At 38.3% G+C, this 19,822-nt stretch overlaps 1 protein-coding gene across 2 annotated transcripts in view; it reads left to right on the forward strand.

The window, feature by feature from the left end:
* Positions 1-13,902, forward strand: part of LOC139147643 (phospholipid-transporting ATPase ABCA3-like) — a 36,086-nt gene extending 22,184 nt beyond the window's left edge. For both annotated transcript variants that reach the window (XM_070718788.1, XM_070718789.1), the window contains exons 21-42: positions 183-460; positions 630-803; positions 1,388-1,479; positions 1,810-2,014; positions 2,370-2,492; positions 3,010-3,120; positions 3,377-3,547; positions 3,926-4,036; positions 4,237-4,403; positions 5,504-5,642; positions 5,882-5,944; positions 6,500-6,704; positions 8,476-8,579; positions 9,082-9,111; positions 9,391-9,548; positions 9,880-9,946; positions 10,279-10,382; positions 10,784-10,876; positions 11,696-11,810; positions 12,288-12,413; positions 12,938-13,024; positions 13,064-13,902. In XM_070718788.1, the coding sequence (XP_070574889.1) occupies positions 183-460; positions 630-803; positions 1,388-1,479; positions 1,810-2,014; positions 2,370-2,492; positions 3,010-3,120; positions 3,377-3,547; positions 3,926-4,036; positions 4,237-4,403; positions 5,504-5,642; positions 5,882-5,944; positions 6,500-6,704; positions 8,476-8,579; positions 9,082-9,111; positions 9,391-9,548; positions 9,880-9,946; positions 10,279-10,382; positions 10,784-10,876; positions 11,696-11,810; positions 12,288-12,413; positions 12,938-12,988 (2,687 nt within the window). In that variant the 3' untranslated portion in view covers positions 12,989-13,024; positions 13,064-13,902. The remainder of the gene's footprint in view (positions 1-182; positions 461-629; positions 804-1,387; positions 1,480-1,809; positions 2,015-2,369; positions 2,493-3,009; positions 3,121-3,376; positions 3,548-3,925; positions 4,037-4,236; positions 4,404-5,503; positions 5,643-5,881; positions 5,945-6,499; positions 6,705-8,475; positions 8,580-9,081; positions 9,112-9,390; positions 9,549-9,879; positions 9,947-10,278; positions 10,383-10,783; positions 10,877-11,695; positions 11,811-12,287; positions 12,414-12,937; positions 13,025-13,063) is intronic.
* Positions 13,903-19,822: the final 5,920 nt, after the last annotated feature.

Raw genomic sequence — 19,822 nt, forward strand, 5'->3', positions numbered from 1 at the left:
TTTCATCACCACCTCCACCACCACCACCATCACCGTTATCATCACATCATCTTCCTGGCAATCATTGTCATCGTCTCCATCACCGCCACCATTAGCACAAACATGTGAGGAATACAACCACGTCAGTGACAGTGGAACAGATTATTTCAAATACCCACGATCACCTTCTCTTCGCACGACAGGTATTTTAACCGGTGTGACCCTCAAATGGCTACAGTTCAAGGCCATTTTCATCAAGCGATTGCTACACAGCAAGCGAGACAAGAAGGCCATTATCACGCAGTTGGTCGTTCCGCTAGTCTTCGTTCTTTTCGGCCTCCTTCTGCTGGTTCTAGTACCCTATTTCGGAGATGACCCGCCCAGGACCTTGACACTGCACAACATGAGTAGAGAGAACGAAGACGCTTTCACGTATTTCGCTGACCTGAGGATGGGGCCGGATGACAGGGACATTCTGAAGGTATGCCATGAAAAATGCACATTTCTCCACGGTTGACAAAAAGCCGGTATATATGTATGCGGCTCATACTAATTCATACCGACTGAAAGCAGTTGCATGTAAGCCTGTCACATTGTTGCATGTTATATGAGTGGGGAAAATTTACTCAGGGTATTATTGTTTATTTCAGTATCTACCAGACTCGGTGAGAGACCAAGGCCTTGCCGTGCGTGACATCACTCAGGAGGCGCTCGATATACAGCGTGACAACACAGGGAAGCTAATGAATGGTAATGAGATAACCGACAGGCTCGACTGCTGTGGTTACGAGTTTCAAGTTTTAAATCAAAACTGTTCTCAAGAGGTGAGTGGTTAAATTGATGTGCGTACCCGGCTCAGCACGACCGCTGCGCGATGTAGCGTGGTCCGGTGAAGTGTTCCTGCCAGCGTATTGAATAAGGCCCTTTAAATAAAATTCTTTGCTTGCCGTCCGCGTCCTGGTAGGTTTTCAGAGAATATCAAGAAAACAAACACAATGTTAACAGTATTACAAATAGAAATATTATTTTTCCTAAGGAAACCAAATAAAAATTGAGCTTATGTTTATACACTTCCGGTTTTTGTCTGTGTTTCTTTTTTTCCCAGGCTGGCTGGTAGCTTTTTCAAACATCCAAGTGCGGCAAACAAAGAATTTTCTTTAAATCGCCTAATACTTATAATTTCACAAGTTACTAGAACATGAGGTGTTAATATCTTTACACAGCTAGGAAATTGCATAAACTTCAATCTAAGTCGGTAAAAGGCAAATGTGGTGTCCGTGGTGTTGAATAACGCGTTTTGTCCACGTTATTTTATCGTCTATTAAGGTACCGAAATAACACTCATAATGATGTTGCTCTGCAAATCTGCGAATTTGAGCGTCATTTTCTCGTCTTGAATGTATTACAGATTCACGATTCTGTCAACGAGGAGACCAACCTGTGTTCAGAATATAAAGATTTTGGCTACTACCATTGTCCATACTGTGTGGATAACCCAGGGTTAGTATTTACAAGCATTCGTCTCCAGGTAGATGAATTACCTACTTTTCATCGTACAGATACAGCGATCAATCTCAGAGGTGTACCTACTTCCAGTAAAATATACTTCTGTGTCAGGACAGGCCACAGTTTGCTCGTAGGCTGCTTTTGGACTCAGATTAGGACTTAGAAAATATTCCACTTGTCCCGGGAATGCTTCATTTAAATGTCTTAAGCCAGGTTAAAACGAACAGCTTAATTAGCAAATTATAGTTGTTTCAAATTTTGTCGCAAACCTGTCAGACCACTCTCAGTTTAATATTATGTGCGTTTGTCATTTCATTTCAACAGTTACTACGATCGAGATCACAACGACAGCTGCCCCGTTGGTACGGACACTCAGATGCTTGACTACATGAACACTTACTACGAGGAGTACATTTTAAGGGAGAGCTCTGTCGGAGGGTACTTCAACGACCTGGTGGCAGGCTTCACTCTGACTGAGGACAAAAACAACACTAATACCACCCTTGTGATCGCCTGGTACAGTAACCAGGTAAGAAACGCCCCCTTGTGGGCAAATGGTACATAAACAGTACGTCAACAGGCTTTGAAGTCTCCGTCGGTTGCGAAAAGCGCACATTCTATCAAACTTCCTGGCACATAATCTTGTGACATATAATTGTGCTTTCGCCAAGTTTATTGTACATACATACAGCCTTGACTTTACTGAGGAAACTCGATAAACGATGATTAACGCTCCAAATCCGTCGATGAAATGTGATGAATGGAGAATCTTTCTGCCTGTTACTATGTTACTATGAAAATGTCGGAAAATTCTTATTTTAACTGCAAGTAGTCTTCAAGCTTAATTTCGTGTAAAAGGTCACGTGGTTCTCTTCTGTCAACAGCCGATGCATGCGAATGCAGAGTCCCTGGCCGTCCTCGACAACGCCCTCTTGCAGTATTTCACGAATTCCAGCTACCAGTTAGTGGTCACCAACCATCCTTTGCCGGGTTCCTCTTCCGAACAGGTAAGGGCGGATCCCAAGAACAACTCCTACAAAAGTCATCTAACCTGAAACAGCTGTTGTATATGTATACTAAGTATTTATTCTGGTGAAAAAACTGACCATTCTCTGTTGAAATGAGAGCCAAGAGCAAAGAAGATGAAGCAAAAATAACACGTTCACAATATGGTCCCGTTAGGATGTGATGGCGAAAACTCTACCAATTCACTCTGTGACTAATCAGGACATGTAGACTTATTTCATCGTCTTCAAGAGATGAATATCGCCAAGTTCATGAACGTTACGTTTTTGGTGATAATTGCGATAAATGTAGTGTAGCAGTCTTGGAACATTTCCAACAGAACACCTTTTGCGGTACAGAAATGAACTTCGATGAGATAAAACCGATGCATATTTGCATGAAGATTGTCTAGACGAGGTATTTGATATTAAACAACAAAATTAGGAGACAAAATTTCTGCACTTTGGTCAGCATTTCACCCAAATAATGCCAAACTTCCGATTTTCGATGATTTCATAGGTATCGGACGAAGCTCAACAGTCGATGATCTTGGCGATCTGTGCTGTCTTCGGCTTAGGGTTCCTCTCGGCAAGCTTCGCGCCATTCTTGATTCACGAAAAGGCCAGCAAGGTAGGGACGGTAACAATTTGAAATCTGTAGTGATTGTGACTCAGACGAGTTTTCGTCGCATAGATAAGCACAAATCTTTGAATATGCCGATAAACTTACCTGCCTTTTCTCAAGGTTTGAATCAAAACACGATGTTCGGCTCATGATTCTGTGTACACGAGGAAATCATGCGTAGTACGGATTCTCGTTCGAAAAAGAGTTTATTTATATTATATTTATTATATTTGATACAGTGATTTTTTTATCAACTTCACAGTCGAAACTACTTCAGTTTGTCAGCGGATTGGACCCCTTAAGTTACTGGTTTGGGACTATTTTATGGGATGCCATCAACTACGGTATTGTTCTAATTCTGCTAGTTATTCTCTTCGGCATCTTCCCGACCGTGTACGCGCCCCCTCACCTAGGGGAGACAACGTTGCTTCTCGTGAGTATAGCCCAACATTCATGACATTTTAAAACTAAATCAGAATCGGCCACTGTTGGCAACAAATGTCGAGCGTTATTGTAATGCATGCCTTAGCCCGTAAGAAACTGACTATTTTAATAATTCGGAAATTTACACTGTCAATTGCAAAGGAAAGGAAGTTTCTTTCCGTGTCTGCCTTCTCATGAAGTGATACTCGAAAGCACAAAATTTCATATTTGTGAATGCACCCATATGTGATTCATTCAAGGGGGATCGGATCGTTTTCATGTGCAGTTTGATTTGACTTTTGTGTGAAATATTTACCTTGGAAACTGAACAAGGCACACTTTGCGGTCAACATGCTCTTTACCTATAATTTGAAAACATCCCCTACAGGTCCTGTACGGCTGGGCATCTATCCCAATGGTATATTCTCTGTCGTGGCCCTTCTCGTCTCCATTGGCCGGCTATGGACTCATCGCTCTGTTGTTGGCCATGGGATCAATGGTAGGTGACGTCATATCTCTCACAGATATGGCCAGTTTTCTAGCAGTGAACTTGAATTTGTAACCAGCAGCAGTGGTATATTCATTAAAGACCGTTTCATCTTGCGAGGAATACAATATCAAACGACCACTAAAATCTTCCGCAGTTAGGACTGGAAATGCAAATCTCATCATTTCTCCATTTTTTTTTGTTCTTTCCAGGTTACAATAATCACAGTCTTTATTCTGGAATTGTTGGACCACACCCAGGAAGCCGCCGTAATATGCGACTACATTTTCAACCTTCTACCTACACACTGTCTGGGCCGGGCAATGATTTTCATGGCGCTGAATATTGCCTCGATAGCACAGTGCACCGGTTCACAAATGTATGTCACCATATACGCTATCAAGTGTATTCATCGGAAAGTGGACTTAACTTTTGATGCTTTCACTATCTTTGTTTTTAAAAAATATATATTTCCTTCTTCTTCCTAAACTTACCATAAAAAAACTAAGTAATAATCCTCGCCAATGAAGTGAATCGGTACAATATGCAATTTTGTTTTCGACAAAAGAATAAAGTAGTATTCGCCTCAAAAGTGAAAGATTTAAACTTTTGCTCAAACTTGCCTCATAGTGACTTTCAACCATTCTCTTTCAAAATCAAGAACATAAACCAGGGGTTCACAGTGCGAAGTGTTGTATTAGAGAAACAAAATACCAAAGATTACCGATTGTTTGAAATTCAAAATTGTCGCAATGCCTGTGTTAACTCTGTTTGGAAAAAAAATCGATTTCCAAAAAACGAAGGCTTTAAAATGAGCTCCCTTAAGAGGTAGACCAGAATAGTATCAAAAAAAAAAAAAAAAAAAAAAAAAAAATTGAGAGACCGAATATATGTGCCCAAGACGCATCCTACCTGAAATTCAGTTGTCAACTACACCCACACAGTCTGTGTTGAAGAACTGGTCACGGGGCATTGTGACATGACTTAGAAAAAGAAACTATTTTTACAAACATGGTACAAAAATAATGAGGAAATATATACACCAACAGATGCTGCTAAATCTCTTAAAAGTTCATTTTGTCTCTTGCCATCGCTGCGGCATCTCGGCATTTAAACGCGTAGTGTCTTTTTCCCTTCTCCGAGTTCAACAAAAGGCTGACATGACATACAGCCAAAATAAATGGATTGTTGTCTTCTAAACCAAAAACATATTTAAAATGAAAAAAAAGGTGTATTCGCAGTCTTAGTCGATGAAAAATAGAACTAATTTTAAAGTGGATAGGGGAAAAGAAAAAAAAGCGCCTCTGCACACTAATGCCAAACGTCAAGGACCAAAATTGTTTTATTCTTGGCCTGTGAAGTAAGATTAAACAGCTTTGATTTTATTCTTGTGTCTTACGATATATTGTCCTGTGTACTATTTTGTTGAACCGCTTTCGTAGAGCCAAATTCTAAAATCTGCTCATTTTTGTCACACAGTGACCGCCAGGTGTGCGAAAGTTCTGGAATAGAGTTTGAAGAGAATATCTTGGCTTGGAATCAACCCGGCGTGGGTCAACATTGTCTCTACCTGTTCCTAGAGGGCGTCTTCTGGATGGCGATGACATTGCTCATAGAGGTACATGTAGTATCTTTGTACACTGTGACACACTAAGATGCCGATTGCACATGCGTAGTGAGCCGAGGACTTGACGATACGTTTTCAGTTGAACTCAACAATCGATAAATGTTACTTTGAAGACGATGACCTTTCCAAGGAGTGTGTCTCTTTTCCAAATTATTCGTATACTTTTACTCCACGTTCGAATGCACTGGGTCAATAACCGATGTTTCTGATTATTGTTTGACTCGAACCAGGTGAACTTTTTCGTTCCTGCAAGATCACCAAAATATCTTGCTTCTGCTGACTATGAGGGAGAGGTGAGTTTTCTGCCATTGATACTTCTGGGGTAGAGCGGAAAACAAATACCAAAAGAGATCAAATGAGCAACTGAATTTGAAACTTTGAGCAAGACAGAATGAGATTTAAACTTATTTGGAAACTTGGTCTTGCAAGGCTTGGTCATTACGTCACTGGAATAGTAAAAGCAGGGGAGGGGGTTCAGCTTTATTTCGAGTACCTCGCAAAGTCACACTAAATATACATGTATGCCGCGGTTATGCTATAAGAACCGCGTGTAAATTTGCATTCAATTACCGTTCTCAGTTTGTTTTCAAAAGCTGTTCAAAGCTCTGTTTGCAACGTAAAGTTTAACAGCCAATTTGCAACGTAAGTTTAACAGCCAATTTCAGCAATTTACCGTGTGTTAAGGGAAGTTCAGATCACAACGTCGTCGGGTTTCTGCATTTCAAAACTAACGTTTAGGGGTTAGGCTGAGGTCAAACAGAATGAATATCGTATGGTTATCACGAGTTTTAGTAACTCACGGTTTCACAGACATTCACCATACAAACTTTGGCATTTTCATTTATCAGGACGAAGATGTCGCCCAGGAGAGACACAAAGTCAATGCCATGTTGACACCAGAAACCAGCGGCCACGCAGTCGTACTTACAAACTTGACCAAGGTGTACAGCGGTACATTTGATAACTGCCGAAAGAAAACCAGAGATCCAGCGGTTGATCATCTCTGCCTGACCATACCAAAAGGAGAGTGTTTCGGCCTACTCGGAATAAACGGTACTGTTAAAAAACCAGTCAGTTTAATTATACATGGGAGCTTGCCAGAACTCTACTATTAAAGATCACTGTATTGCATTAAGCGAAGATGGCGATTAATACAAAAATTGTCACTTCTGTACTTTTTCATAGATCATACTTATAACGGAATTTGATTGGTTGGCCAGCTTGCCTATCCAAAACTGTCGTTCATGCGTCACTTGGTTATGAACTTGACTTCAGTGGAAGCCCCTACTAGTATCAGTAGTAAAGTGCATCAAAGTTCATGTCTCTCTCTGTAACCTCAGCAAGTTAGCCGAATACTTCTCTTGTTGACTTGGTGTTTCAGCCTAGGTGACTATAACTTTACGGCTTACACTGATTTGCGGAACGGAATGAGCGGAACGGAACGGAACGGAATAGCCAGATCAAATAAAAAATTAGTTTCTCTTAATTAGAGTCCATTTTGTCACCCACTGGATTTTTGAGCGAAAAGGAATGGAATAAAGAGAGACATTTTGATCAAAATAAAATATATCACTTATTCAACTGTACTCGTATTACGCACCTTAATTTTTGAAGTTTCCAAAATGAAAATTATATCAAATACCACAGGAAACGAGGCTGTAACTTCAACTAACCCCGAGAATCACGCCTTATAGTAGGCACTACCATAGTGTGGAGGGGTGATCAACCAAAAAGAGGACGTGTCTACTATGGCTATTGTGTAATTGTACACTCCGTTTTGTTACATACGATCGCAATGTTTTAAGATGTCATCGTTACACGAGCAGCTGTATATTTTTTCGTAAAACAAGCGGATTTAGAGTACAGGATCTGAATGCCTTTACAACTTTCGTACGTTTGGACAGTTTAGATAAATTGATCCAGGAACTCACCATGACGCACTGTCAGTAAAACATAAAAGTTGCTGCGGTTGTACCTGGCTCCACCACTCCTTGCCCTGCCTGGCTGTTGTGAGACTTTTATCATACTAGTCAGGGGTTGCATCCGCACAGTCAGCAATGCAGTTACAATGAATCAATTTTAGAAATTATAATCCGTCACCACCTCCCTTGTTTTTCACCTCCGCGCCAAAAGTCATCTGGCGCCATGCCATCGAGATGAATATTTCATACACAGACCGCCACCTCATGGTAGCCATAGCATCCTCCAGCAGATGCAATATGCCTGAGTGTGAGGTTTGGATTCAGGTGTTGTTTGAGACTTGAATTATTATCGCTTTACTCCAGTAGTCTTATTCATTCCCACCAGCAGTCTCGGGAGCAGTCTTGCCTGATTATATGTGTAATTTTTGATTTATTGTACTTGTTCTACCACAGTTCCCGAAGTGTGTTTCTGTGGAATAAAATTCCTATTAGTAGTCTTATTCACGATTTTCATCACAGCAAGGAAAACTTCGAAAAACAGATGTATTACTTTAGGGGTTGAAAAAATTGTATTTTATTTAAATCCAAATTTATGTTTAGATTCGAAATTCCATGCTGTTCCGCGCCAAAATTATGTGGACGATAAAAAATTGACTCTTATTGAGAGAAACTGTTTTTCTTTTTGGTGTGGCTATTCCGTTCCGTTCCGCTCATTCCGTTCCGCAAATCAGTGTAAGCCTAACTTTACTGCCATTGTGCGAGTGATGGATACCATCACGCAACTCGTATTCCAAATTACATCTCAGCTCCGGGTACGTCTTTCAATGCCCAAAGCCAGTTATAAGTTGAAGTTAATGACACACAAATGCTTTTAGTTTTACTCGATTAATTACTTCTTACAGGAGCGGGAAAGACGAGTACGTTTAGTATGATGACTGGAGATCTGAGCATTTCTGCTGGCACAGCTTACATGGGCGGATACAATATTCAAAGAGAAAAGCGACAGGTGGGTGCATTTGCACACTCAGACACAATCGTCTACAAATGCATGTAAAGCCACGTCCAATTAAATCTACCATGTCTGCCGGTCCCTATGCATGCATCTTTCGCATGTAGTCTTGTATTCAGCCGTGCACTTTGGGCTCTACAAACAAAGAACCTCATCATTTAGCAACATGCATGTGATTTTGTGAAATTATACAAAAATAGCAAATTTTCACAAGGAAGAACTCCAACGACACATGGAGTCTTAACAATTTGGTGATCGGTTGCAATTTGGACTGAAAATCATGTCGTAATTGGGCAAGATGAATATCTACAAAGTATTACTGAAAAACACTGAAAAATATAAAACCGATCGCACAAAGGTCACAGTTTGTGATTGACTTTCTGTGAAATCAATATATTTATGTGTCATCATAAAATCACGTTAGGCATTCTGCCATTTGAAACTTCAAAGTTTACAGATGAACAATAAGTTTGAGCTGTTCCATTTCATTCTGTTAAAGGTTCAACAACGAATCGGATACTGTCCACAGGTACGTTTTCTCTCAACAACAAATACGCATATTTACAACCTTTTAAATTTTACCGTAGCCGATCAAACCATCCCAAGAATAAATCTACCAGCATTTACGAGTAAGAAGGTCACTCTAGAATACATTGTAGCAAAATTTACAACAGCATGTGAGGAAATAGAATCCGCACTCGTTTCTTAGGAAAACGAGTGAAGCGTGAAACGTATTTGTTTGAAACTTCTCATTTTTCTCGCATAAGTGGTTAAAGTTACATTTCTGTCTATTTCCACGTGACTACAGTTCGATGCACTCGTCGAGAAGCTGACCGGACGTGAGTTGTTGCGTATGTATGCACGTTTGCGTGGAATACCCTCCCACATGATAGAAGCAGTGGTTGAATCCTGCATACGTCACATCTATTTAGGCAATTGGGCGGACAAAATATGTGGTAATTACAGGTGAGTTTCTGGCTGAAATAATTTTCGGGTGGTGGCGCTGTTGTCACTGGGATATCAAATTTATATGTCGAATTAAAGAAAACAAATGGTGAATAAGTCGGGAGAACTTGATTCAGTCTGATGGATTCTGAGCAAAAAAATAATTGCCCTTGACTGTCTACCAATGATGAATTTTTCCCTGACAAATGCTAACGGGAAATAATCAAAGTAATATCCCTTGAGGATTCACTACCTAGCTCGATTACACCACGAACAAAACAAATATTATCTCAGTTTATATGAACATACGGCTAATTTTCTAACATTTTCCAAAACTCATTCCTAACCACAGTGGAGGAAACAAAAGGAAGTTGAGCACAGCGATCGCAATGGTAGGGAATCCACCAATCATATTCTTGGTAAGTTCCTCTAATGAATAATGAAGTATTTAATACGTGTTCATTGGCCCTCTTTCGGCTTCTTGTACCTCTGTTCAACATGCGATATTGCGTTTCTTAGCTCAGCCTTCAAAGTCTACCAGATATTTTATGAGAAACTAGGCAAAGCTTTCGTTGCTTGTCACAGTATTTATCCATTACAATTACCAGTGAATGTGATCTTCCTCCGTTCCAAGAGTTGAGTTGAGTTGAGTTTATTTCATCAGATGAATATACAATACATAACAAGAAAAGGGGATCCGATATAAATTTGTTTGCGACTCTCATACACTATTGGCTGCTTATCTTCGCAGGACGAGCCAACGGCAGGTATGGATCCCAGAGCGAGGCGGTTCCTATGGAACTCCATAACACGACTGATGAAAGGTGGACGATGCATTGTGCTGACGTCACACAGGTAAATGAATTAACTGACGCATTGCCCACAACTTGAAGACGGCGTTGTTGATTTCGCGCGGTTGACATTGCCCTGTGAATGTGTGTATATCATTTCTGTATTAAAGAAACTATCAATGAGTAAGTCGATTTGGTTTCGGCATAACAATGTTTAGTTTGTACCATACACAATTCTTTTACGTTACGGTGAAATGGAATAAAAAGTGTGATAATGTTTCGGATTTAACAGTGACGTCATTGGTATGATATTAAACATAATTTCAGATGGGTTGACCGTATGAGTTTGAATTACTGGATGAACGTTGCATAAATACCTCATCCTCAATGGCAGCAATCTCTGACATTACCATTCCTCTACCATCACTTAGTTATTTCTTCCTTTTTCCTGTCGTAACTTCAAAGTATGGAAGAATGTGAAGCCTTGTGTACACGAATGGCTATCATGGTGAACGGACAATTCAAGTGCCTGGGCAGCACGCAGCACCTCAAAAGCAGGTTTGTATCGGAGCGACCGAGATTCACGTACTACAGAGACCTTTTGAGCATTGTTTCGTGGCTTTTAATCTCATTGAATTTGAAATATTCTGGATATTTTTGAATTAGTACTACCGGTATATACAGTGTTTTCATTCAGTTTATGAGCGGGATTGGTTAAGGAAAAAGTCGGGTGTTGTATGGACGCTCTGACGATAGCACCACGAGCGGTATATATATATATATATATATATATATATATATATATATATATATATATATATATATATATATATATATATATATATATATATATATATATATACATGAAGTAGTCCGTACACTGAACAAATGCGTATTTTGTGTCTTGTTCACACAAACAACTCAAGGATGAGGTGTATGTACGGTGGTATTAGACTGAACCAACGCGGTTTATTCATGCCAGACACAGTTTCCCGCCTAATGCCATTTTTAGTGTTCTGTCCTTGTTCTATGATTTGACTAGACTTGGTTCAATTCAGTTATTGTGTCAAATAAAGTCATTTCAGGAATTTGTACTTTTTATGTGAAACGCTTTAACTGAGATGACCGGAATACGATCTCACACTTGCTAGACGTAGTGTACTTGTAGAGTGAACTCGATGGGCAGTAAGTTTCTCCCGGAATTGCAATAACTCTGCTACATCGCGATCAGAATAAAACCATTGCAATTATGCTACTACATCGCATGCACTAAATCAGTTTTTATTCACAGACTTGTACCAAGTCTATAGACTGATCTCTCTCTATAGACTGATATTTCTTCTCTCTTCTCTAACTTTCTCTAATTCTTCTGTTCAGGTTTGGAAGTGGTTACAGTATGATGGTGAAAGTTGAACCTACAGGCGACACAACCGCAATAAAAGAATTCATCGCCAGTAAATTCCCAGGGGCTACTCTTCTAGAAGAGCACTTGGTAAAGAAAATCTTACAGTGGCTTAAAATATTCACATTAGATTTCCCGTTTTCAATTTTATTAGGCTGGCGATTAAATTATAAACCCCTAACTTTAACCTTTGACCTTCCTGTTTTTTGGTGAAAAATAACTGCAATTCCAATACTATTGAACTTTCAAGATATCATATCGGCTGACACGGTACGGATGGATTAACAATCTTTAGGGCGACGTTATTTTGTGAAATTTTCGATGATTTGGGAATAAATTTTTAGAGATGCAAATCCCCGTGACAAACTCAGAGACATAGACTACGAGCAAACTGACAGACAGACAGATAGATAGGTTTCACCACGAACGTTACATATGAATTCTGAACGTAATTGAAGTGTTTTGAAATTTCATTAACTTTTCAATAAACTCTTCTTGAGAATTGTTATTTATCCACTACGCATCATGAGTTTCACCCATATATTCTTTATTTTCGTCGACTTTCAGGGGATGATACAGTATCGAATCGATAGCACTAATCTCAGTTGGTCCTACATCTTTGGAACGATAGAAGACAACAAAGCCCAGTTTGAACTCATCGACTACAGCGTCAGCCAAACTTCCCTGGAACAGGTCAGTAATCTTGGTAATTCTCGATGGGAGCTATTCTGGTCAAACGTCCATATTACGTCCACATAACAGGAATGTTGGATTTACATAATGAGCACCCGTGATTCGTGAATATTTTTTTTATTCCCCCTTTTCCATACGTAACGTGATCCATGATTGGTTTGCAGCTTTTCATCAACGCAATTAACATGATACGTGATTGGTGCCAGTCGTTTTGGTACATGACACATGATTTGTCATTGGCTTAGCAAAGGACTTCTGCTCTTGGAAGACACAACACCCCATTTGCCTGTCGTACAATATGTCTGTCTTTCAAGGTTGTTTGAAAGAAATTTAGGCCATCAGAAAGACGAGCAAAACTAATTTACCTCATAAAAATGATAAAAAACTAATTAAAACAATCTGAAATTACCAATCTAGCCTGGAAACCATTCGTTGTCCCTAGAGAAGCAGAACGCACTCCTGAAACCAGAAAAAAACCGTTATTCCGGTCACATGATTGTTATTACCTTCTTTCTCACATCCAGGTGTTCATCGACTTTGCTAAGGATCAGAACGTTGACGAAAGGAACACGTAGCCGTTGTGCATTTATGTTGCAGTAACCATCACAAACGTGACGTACTTTGAAGATGTGTTGCTGCGATCTCAAAAGTCATCTACCAACATAAATTGAGCAAGCAGATTTGTTGAACGAAACTGCTATGAAACTTCGAATCAGGGAATTAGAAAAGAGGAAGCGGGAAGCACTTCAAATTTAACGAATAAACCATTAAGTCAAGCCATTTGTGTAAATATAATAAAACCTGCATGATGTGTATTTGTGAAGCGCTAGTTTCCCCAACGTTGGGAATTGAGATGAAATATGTATCGCATTGCCGTCTTCATTTTATTTTACTGTTTTATTATAGTTATTAGCTACAAACATTTACATTAATCTTCGGTGATATCGGCCATGCCGACGTCAGGTGATTGTATAAGTTAAAATATTCGATATCATAAAAGAATGTGTTTTATACGTGTACTGTACACGAGTCTCCTGATAATAAGATGACAAACTTAAAACTTAATCTTCCAATTTAAGGGACACCTTCCCAGTAGAGTATCTCAAACCGTACCTGTTCTTTGTTAATAGGTTGTTTGCGCCGTGAAAAAGACAACTTGATTCTTGAGCTTGTGTTCACCTCTGTTTTCTGTCTCATGTATAACATGTAACGAGATTCATGAATGACTTTAATGTATTTCTTTTAACGTAATGTTATTTATGATTGGTTCTTTTCTCTGTATGTACATTTCACGTGATGCATATTTTCTCAGAAATAGCCCTATTTTCTTGTAGGATATTTCACTTTTTCAATCAAAATGAGAATATCCTGACATTGATGTTTACTGCTTGATTTTATGTTATGATGCAATGTGTTTTAGCAATGGATCCTTAACCGTTTATATAAGTGTCATTTTTAATTTTGAAAATTAAAACAAAGGTCAAGAATACTGTGTGGCTTTCAATGATGTATTTTGTTGCGATAATCCAAAGTTAAAATATGGAGGGAACACATGAAATGATTTTCAGTAAAAATGAGATGAGACTGGCTGCCATATTGGCGACGGGGTTTAGCATAAAATAGCAATGATGTTATGATTTTGCAAAATTTCTTTAATTTTAACCTTTTTATCATTAGCAAGGTATGAATGGGTTCAACTAATCCTAAAAGAAGAAATATTATTGAACTTTTACAATAAATTCAGTCCGAGGAAGATCGGCTCTTTTGTCTCTGTGTACGGCAGTAAGGACGGTCAACAGATCTGACAAAGGAATAGCATCTCTGGAAATTAAACTTTGACATCTAAAATTAAATATGCAGCTAAATGAGATAGGGGCTTCGTAAGCGGAAGCATGAAAGAAACGTGTATTCTTTTCTTTCAAACGACATGAGAGGGTAGTTTTGTAATAAATCAGATAAACTAACATAAAACATCCAGAAAATACTAGTAACAATGTGAAACCATAAGAGGGTGTTTTCTTACGATAGCTTTTAATCAAAATTCATGAAACATTCTAAAGAATTATAATGTCGCTAAGTTTTGTTTTCACCTATACAAAGGTGACTTGCCTTGTCTCTAAAGAGTAAATTTCACAGGCACAACAAAACAACGGTATATGAAATTAAATTTTATTGTTTTAAGCAATGATTGTTGGCATATAGTTTCTACACATCGGACAAACAAACAAGGTATTTACGTGTATTCACGCTGTTCTAAAAAATGCTAATGATATCACTTTTAATTTAAATTTCAATAGATATAATATACAATAAAACCAGTAAGAAACTGTCAGTAATATTTCAACTAAACTCAGTGTTCAGTTTCTGAGAAGGAATATTCCCCTTCAATGGCGAAATATCAACACATATATAAAGTATCAAACTAATACCTCTCTTGTCAATGGAAAATTTTGAAATTTCCCGAAAAACGTGACCATGTATTTTTGCTTAATTCCGCTAGCAACATCTAAAAGATTCTACTTTCTTCTAGATAATCATCAAAAGAGTCAACATCAAAAGCTGGTCATATTTGGTGTAGTAATTTTGACGTTATGAGCTCCACAAACTTGGTCTACTGACGGACGGACGGACAGACTGACAGACACAGAGATAAAGTGACAAGGAGATGGCACTACCCCCCGTATGCATTTGGCACATCCATTGGGAAAGTCACAAAGATAGCATGAGAACTCTGGATAATAAACAGCCGGGGTTGATGATAAAATGGTCAAGTACATAAGCACTATGGATGCTTATGTAACATCCACTTATTTGTTTCTTGTCCTCTATGATTACTTTTTGAGACTGCCGTTCTGCCTTATATTTTCTGTGTTCCCATACATGCCATTTTTTTCAGGCACACAGGAAAACTTTACTCGATTTTTCGTAAACAGTGGAGATCATTGACCGAAATACACAACACTGAATCAATGTATGTTTTGCCCATACACCAGATACATGATGAGATTTAGACATACACAATAAACTGAGAAACCCTATCGGTAAAAGTAAACATTGTTTTTGTTCTGTCTGCACCTCTACTGTCATGCGCAACTGGAGCAGAAACTTTTGGAACAACTTGCCAAACCAATTACACAAGTGTCACAACATGGTGACCGACGAAAGCACTTTTCCTGCCATGAAAATAACCGTAAGTATAGGCCATGTTTATTTAAAGAGATTTAAAGGCCAGATCTAGATGGCAGGAAATATTTGAACTATTTCACAACCTTGATACTACTTGGCATTGGTTGGAGGCAAAAAACTGTTAATATCGTCTTTAGCGTTGTTTTCCAATGTACTTTTCACTACAAATTTGACACCGAATACAGTTTACCATATCAAATGTCCATCAAATTACAGTACCATATTATGTCCTCAAAGTCATGTAGGTGGTGTATCACCAAAATAAGAAAAGTGTATAAACTTATTAAATTTTGCTAGTTTCAACAAAATCTTAATAAATATTATCAATACCATGCCAGGGAACATTCGTACCACATTTAAAACTCTTCGCCGCATGACGCATGTTCACACTAAGTATTCAAGCGATATACACAGCTGTTTGGGAGTAGATGTTGTATACATGCATACATACATACATACATACATACATACATACATACATACATACATACATACATACATACATACATACATACATACATACATACATACATACATACATACATACATACATACGCAGGCACGCGCATGCATAGAGACACTGGCTTTTCCCAGATATGATATAAGATTCTATTGTCATACATCAGACAAAATGGAAGCTAAAACATGTATTTTGAATAATTGTTTCAACCAACCATCTAACTAATAATTGACAACTTATTACAAAGCCAAAGAATCTGTTAATGTTTAAACTACCCGCAATTTAATCTGGATTGCACGTACATAGATGAGAGCCATAGCAAAATACACAGAGTCCATTGTCGACATAAACGTGCATTTAGGGAGCTAGGGTATTCAACATTTACGTGACGATTCACATGTGGTATCACAGTTCTGCGTGCGTGTTGTTTAATTTTACATTTATACAAGCGTATTAATCATACCTCGTAGCAGGTACGATGAATGTGGAGGTGCAATAAAAATCGGTTGGAATACCAAGTTGCCTTCGATACAGTAAAAATGGTAATGACCTGCAGAAAAACACTGAAAAGATGTCAGATTCATAAACTTTGAGACAGCAAAAATATTACAACAATGACAGAAACAGCGGAGTAAAATTGTGAATCAGCTCAGAAAACCATTCATAGTCCTTCGAGAGCAGAATGTAATCCCGAGGCGAGTAACAACCCTATGTTGTACCAGATGTATGTCAGTCGAATAGTTTCACCTGTTTCTGAATGATACAAATGCATAAGCATACCGGAAAGGCTTACAGAAAACATTTTATCGTTCTTTCTCAATCGATGAGGAATTTGTATTATGAAATGTGTGGGCCTATCAAGCATCTTCAATAGTTTCTCTTTCTCACACCTAGGTAAACATCAACTTTGCCATGGAGCAGAATGTTGATACAGAAACACGTAGCGGGCATTTTTGTCGCTGCATTCAAGATAAATTGAACATGCAGATTTGCTGAATGAGACTTGTTATGGAAAATTCGAAACAGAGAAACACTAAAAGGGGAAGGGAAGCGATTTTCGACATAATGAATTAACTATAAAATCATTTACAAGCCTTTTTGTGTCAATACAATAAAACTTGCATGTTACATGAAGATGGTGTATATAAGGAAGCTCTCGCTTTGCCAAAAATATTAGGTCTTTTAGATGAAACTTTTTACAATACATCTTTAATGTTGGCCATGCCGACGTGAGGTGACGATGCTCAAGATAAAATAAATATTCGATAGAATGAAAGACTGCGTTTTGCGTCTACTGAACGCTAATAAAAAGATAACACATTTGAAACTCAATCTTCCAATTTTAAGGGATAATTTCCCCGTATACAGTATCGTAACCTGTAAACTGTTCCTTGTCGTAAAAATTGTCTGTGCCTTTGACAAGACGACTTGATTCCCGATCTCGTGTACGCCACCGTTTCTGTAGCCCCATATACTTACATATAAGATGTAACATGATTCATGATTGATCAGTATTTCTTTTACATAATGTATCATTATTTGTGATTGCTTCTTTCCCATTTCGAATCATTTATGATTACTCAGCGATTTCCCTATTCGCCAGAAGGATATGTACACTTATTGAGACACAAAATGAGAATATCCTGACATCGATGTTTACTGCTTGATTTTATGTAATGGTGCAATGTGTTTTAGCAACGGACCCTGAACTGTATATGCAAGTGTCATTTTTAATTTTGAAATCAAAACAAATGTCAAGAACACTATGCGGCTTTCGTTGATATCCTTTGTAGTGGCAATAGAACGCGAAGACATATATTGAACTCATGAAATGATTTTAAGTAAAAGAGAAATGAGACTTGGTGCAATATTGGCGACGGAGCTCTACATTAAGATGGTGAAAACGTTGTGATTTTGAAAAGTTTGTTTGATCATCATCATCAACCATCAGTAAGGTAAGAAGAGGTTCAAGGGAATCATAAAAAATGAATGTTGCTTAAAACTTTCACTAAACAGGCGAAGGACAATAACCCCGTTTTGCGTTGGTAAACAGAAGTAAGGTTTGCGGATCCGACAAAAGAATTGTCCGTAACATCTCACATCAAAAATGCCGCTAATTGAGACACGGGCTTCACATGCGGAGTGCTGTACGAAATAAAATGTGTAATTGTTTTTCCCCGTCAAAGCAGAACGTAGCAAAATTGTACAATAGGGAAAATTGAGAGCTCTACAAATAATTACGCCTAAGTTCGAATTGACTTTAAGGTATCTAACAAAAACGCAGCCGTAAAGGTTATTTGGAAACAGATTGAGTTAAGTCGGATGAACGTTTATACCTTGTGTGGTCAGAGTTCAGTACATTAAATATTTTCATATTTTTGAAATATTAAGTCAGCCACAAAGTCAAATATTAACAACCGATATAATGTAATGGTGTCTTCAATTCTTGCATATCTACGACCATCCGTTGGAGCAAAAAACCATAGAGCAGTAATAAAACATGGTTTGGTTGCCATCTAAATATTTTAATTATTGTTCGTAATAGTTTCACCAATCACGTAATCAACAACTGGCAGTTTCTTATAAAGCGAGACATTTTCTGTTAGTGATAAAACCAGCCATAATCGAATCACTAAATGAGCATGTTAATAATTAATAGTCATTGCGAAATACGACGAGTCCGTCACCTACGTAAAAGTGCCTAGATATCTGGCTGTTCAACATTTACGTGACGACTGGCAGGTAGGGTAACAGTTCAGAGTGCGTGTTGCTTTGTTATTTCTTTTATTACCGGGAACATTATGTTTGTCAGAGTACAAATATTTGAATGTTGCTCGCTATTTGTTGTGGAGGTGCAATAAATATTAAGGTAGAGTCGATACAGTAGTAACCTGCTGATAAATACAAACACTGAAATGATGTCGGCTTCATAAACTTGGAATGTTTGTTTCAGTTCCGTTTCTGCTTTCTCTGTGAGGTAAATATTGTTGTTTGAAATTTACAACGTTGTAGTTTTTTAACATTTTATTGGTTTCATTAGAGTTTCTGAGAACAAAGTTGTAGTCGAAGTGTCACGTCATGTGAGTAAACAATGACGTCATGACGGCATCCCGCATGTTAAATTTTGTTATGATCGATCACGTATAGGATGGTAAAAACTAAGATGACAATGCCAACCTATTTATTCCACTCCCCTCCTATGTATCTTTCTAGATGTGGACCCTAAATACGTCATTTTACATATTTTGTATGTTGCTTGTTTGTTTCTTTGTAATCTTGTATGTTTTCAAATGCACTTGCCAGGGTGACTTTCACCAAATCCGTCTCTCTCTCTCTCTCTCTCTCTCTCTCTCTCTCTCTCTCTCTCTCTCTCTCTCTCTCTCTCTCTCAGAGGACGGTACACGCTTCTGCTTTCTTGCATGTGCCGACATTGTGAATCGGTACTCAAGTTTTATGAATGTGCAGAAGCCGAAAGTTCTTTAATTTATGTACATTCTATAGATGCGAGGAATGAACATTCTCCCATTTACTTCATGACTATGTAAAAGTACATTTATTTTGGGAAAGCTTCTTCATGCTGTAGGACAGAAGACTTGCAATGCATAACAGGACAAAAGTTTGGCAGATTTGCTGAAGACCCAACTATATCATATTTTATTAACCTTGTCCTGCTCGTCAAAGGAAGATGTATGCATGTACTCGTCGCTAAAGCATAGATAATATCGTGTGAACTTTTATATCATTCCAAATATTTGAGCAGTAA

The sequence above is a fragment of the Ptychodera flava genome, chromosome 13, assembly GCF_041260155.1.
Source record: "Ptychodera flava strain L36383 chromosome 13, AS_Pfla_20210202, whole genome shotgun sequence".
Classification (NCBI taxonomy): domain Eukaryota; kingdom Metazoa; phylum Hemichordata; class Enteropneusta; family Ptychoderidae; genus Ptychodera; species Ptychodera flava.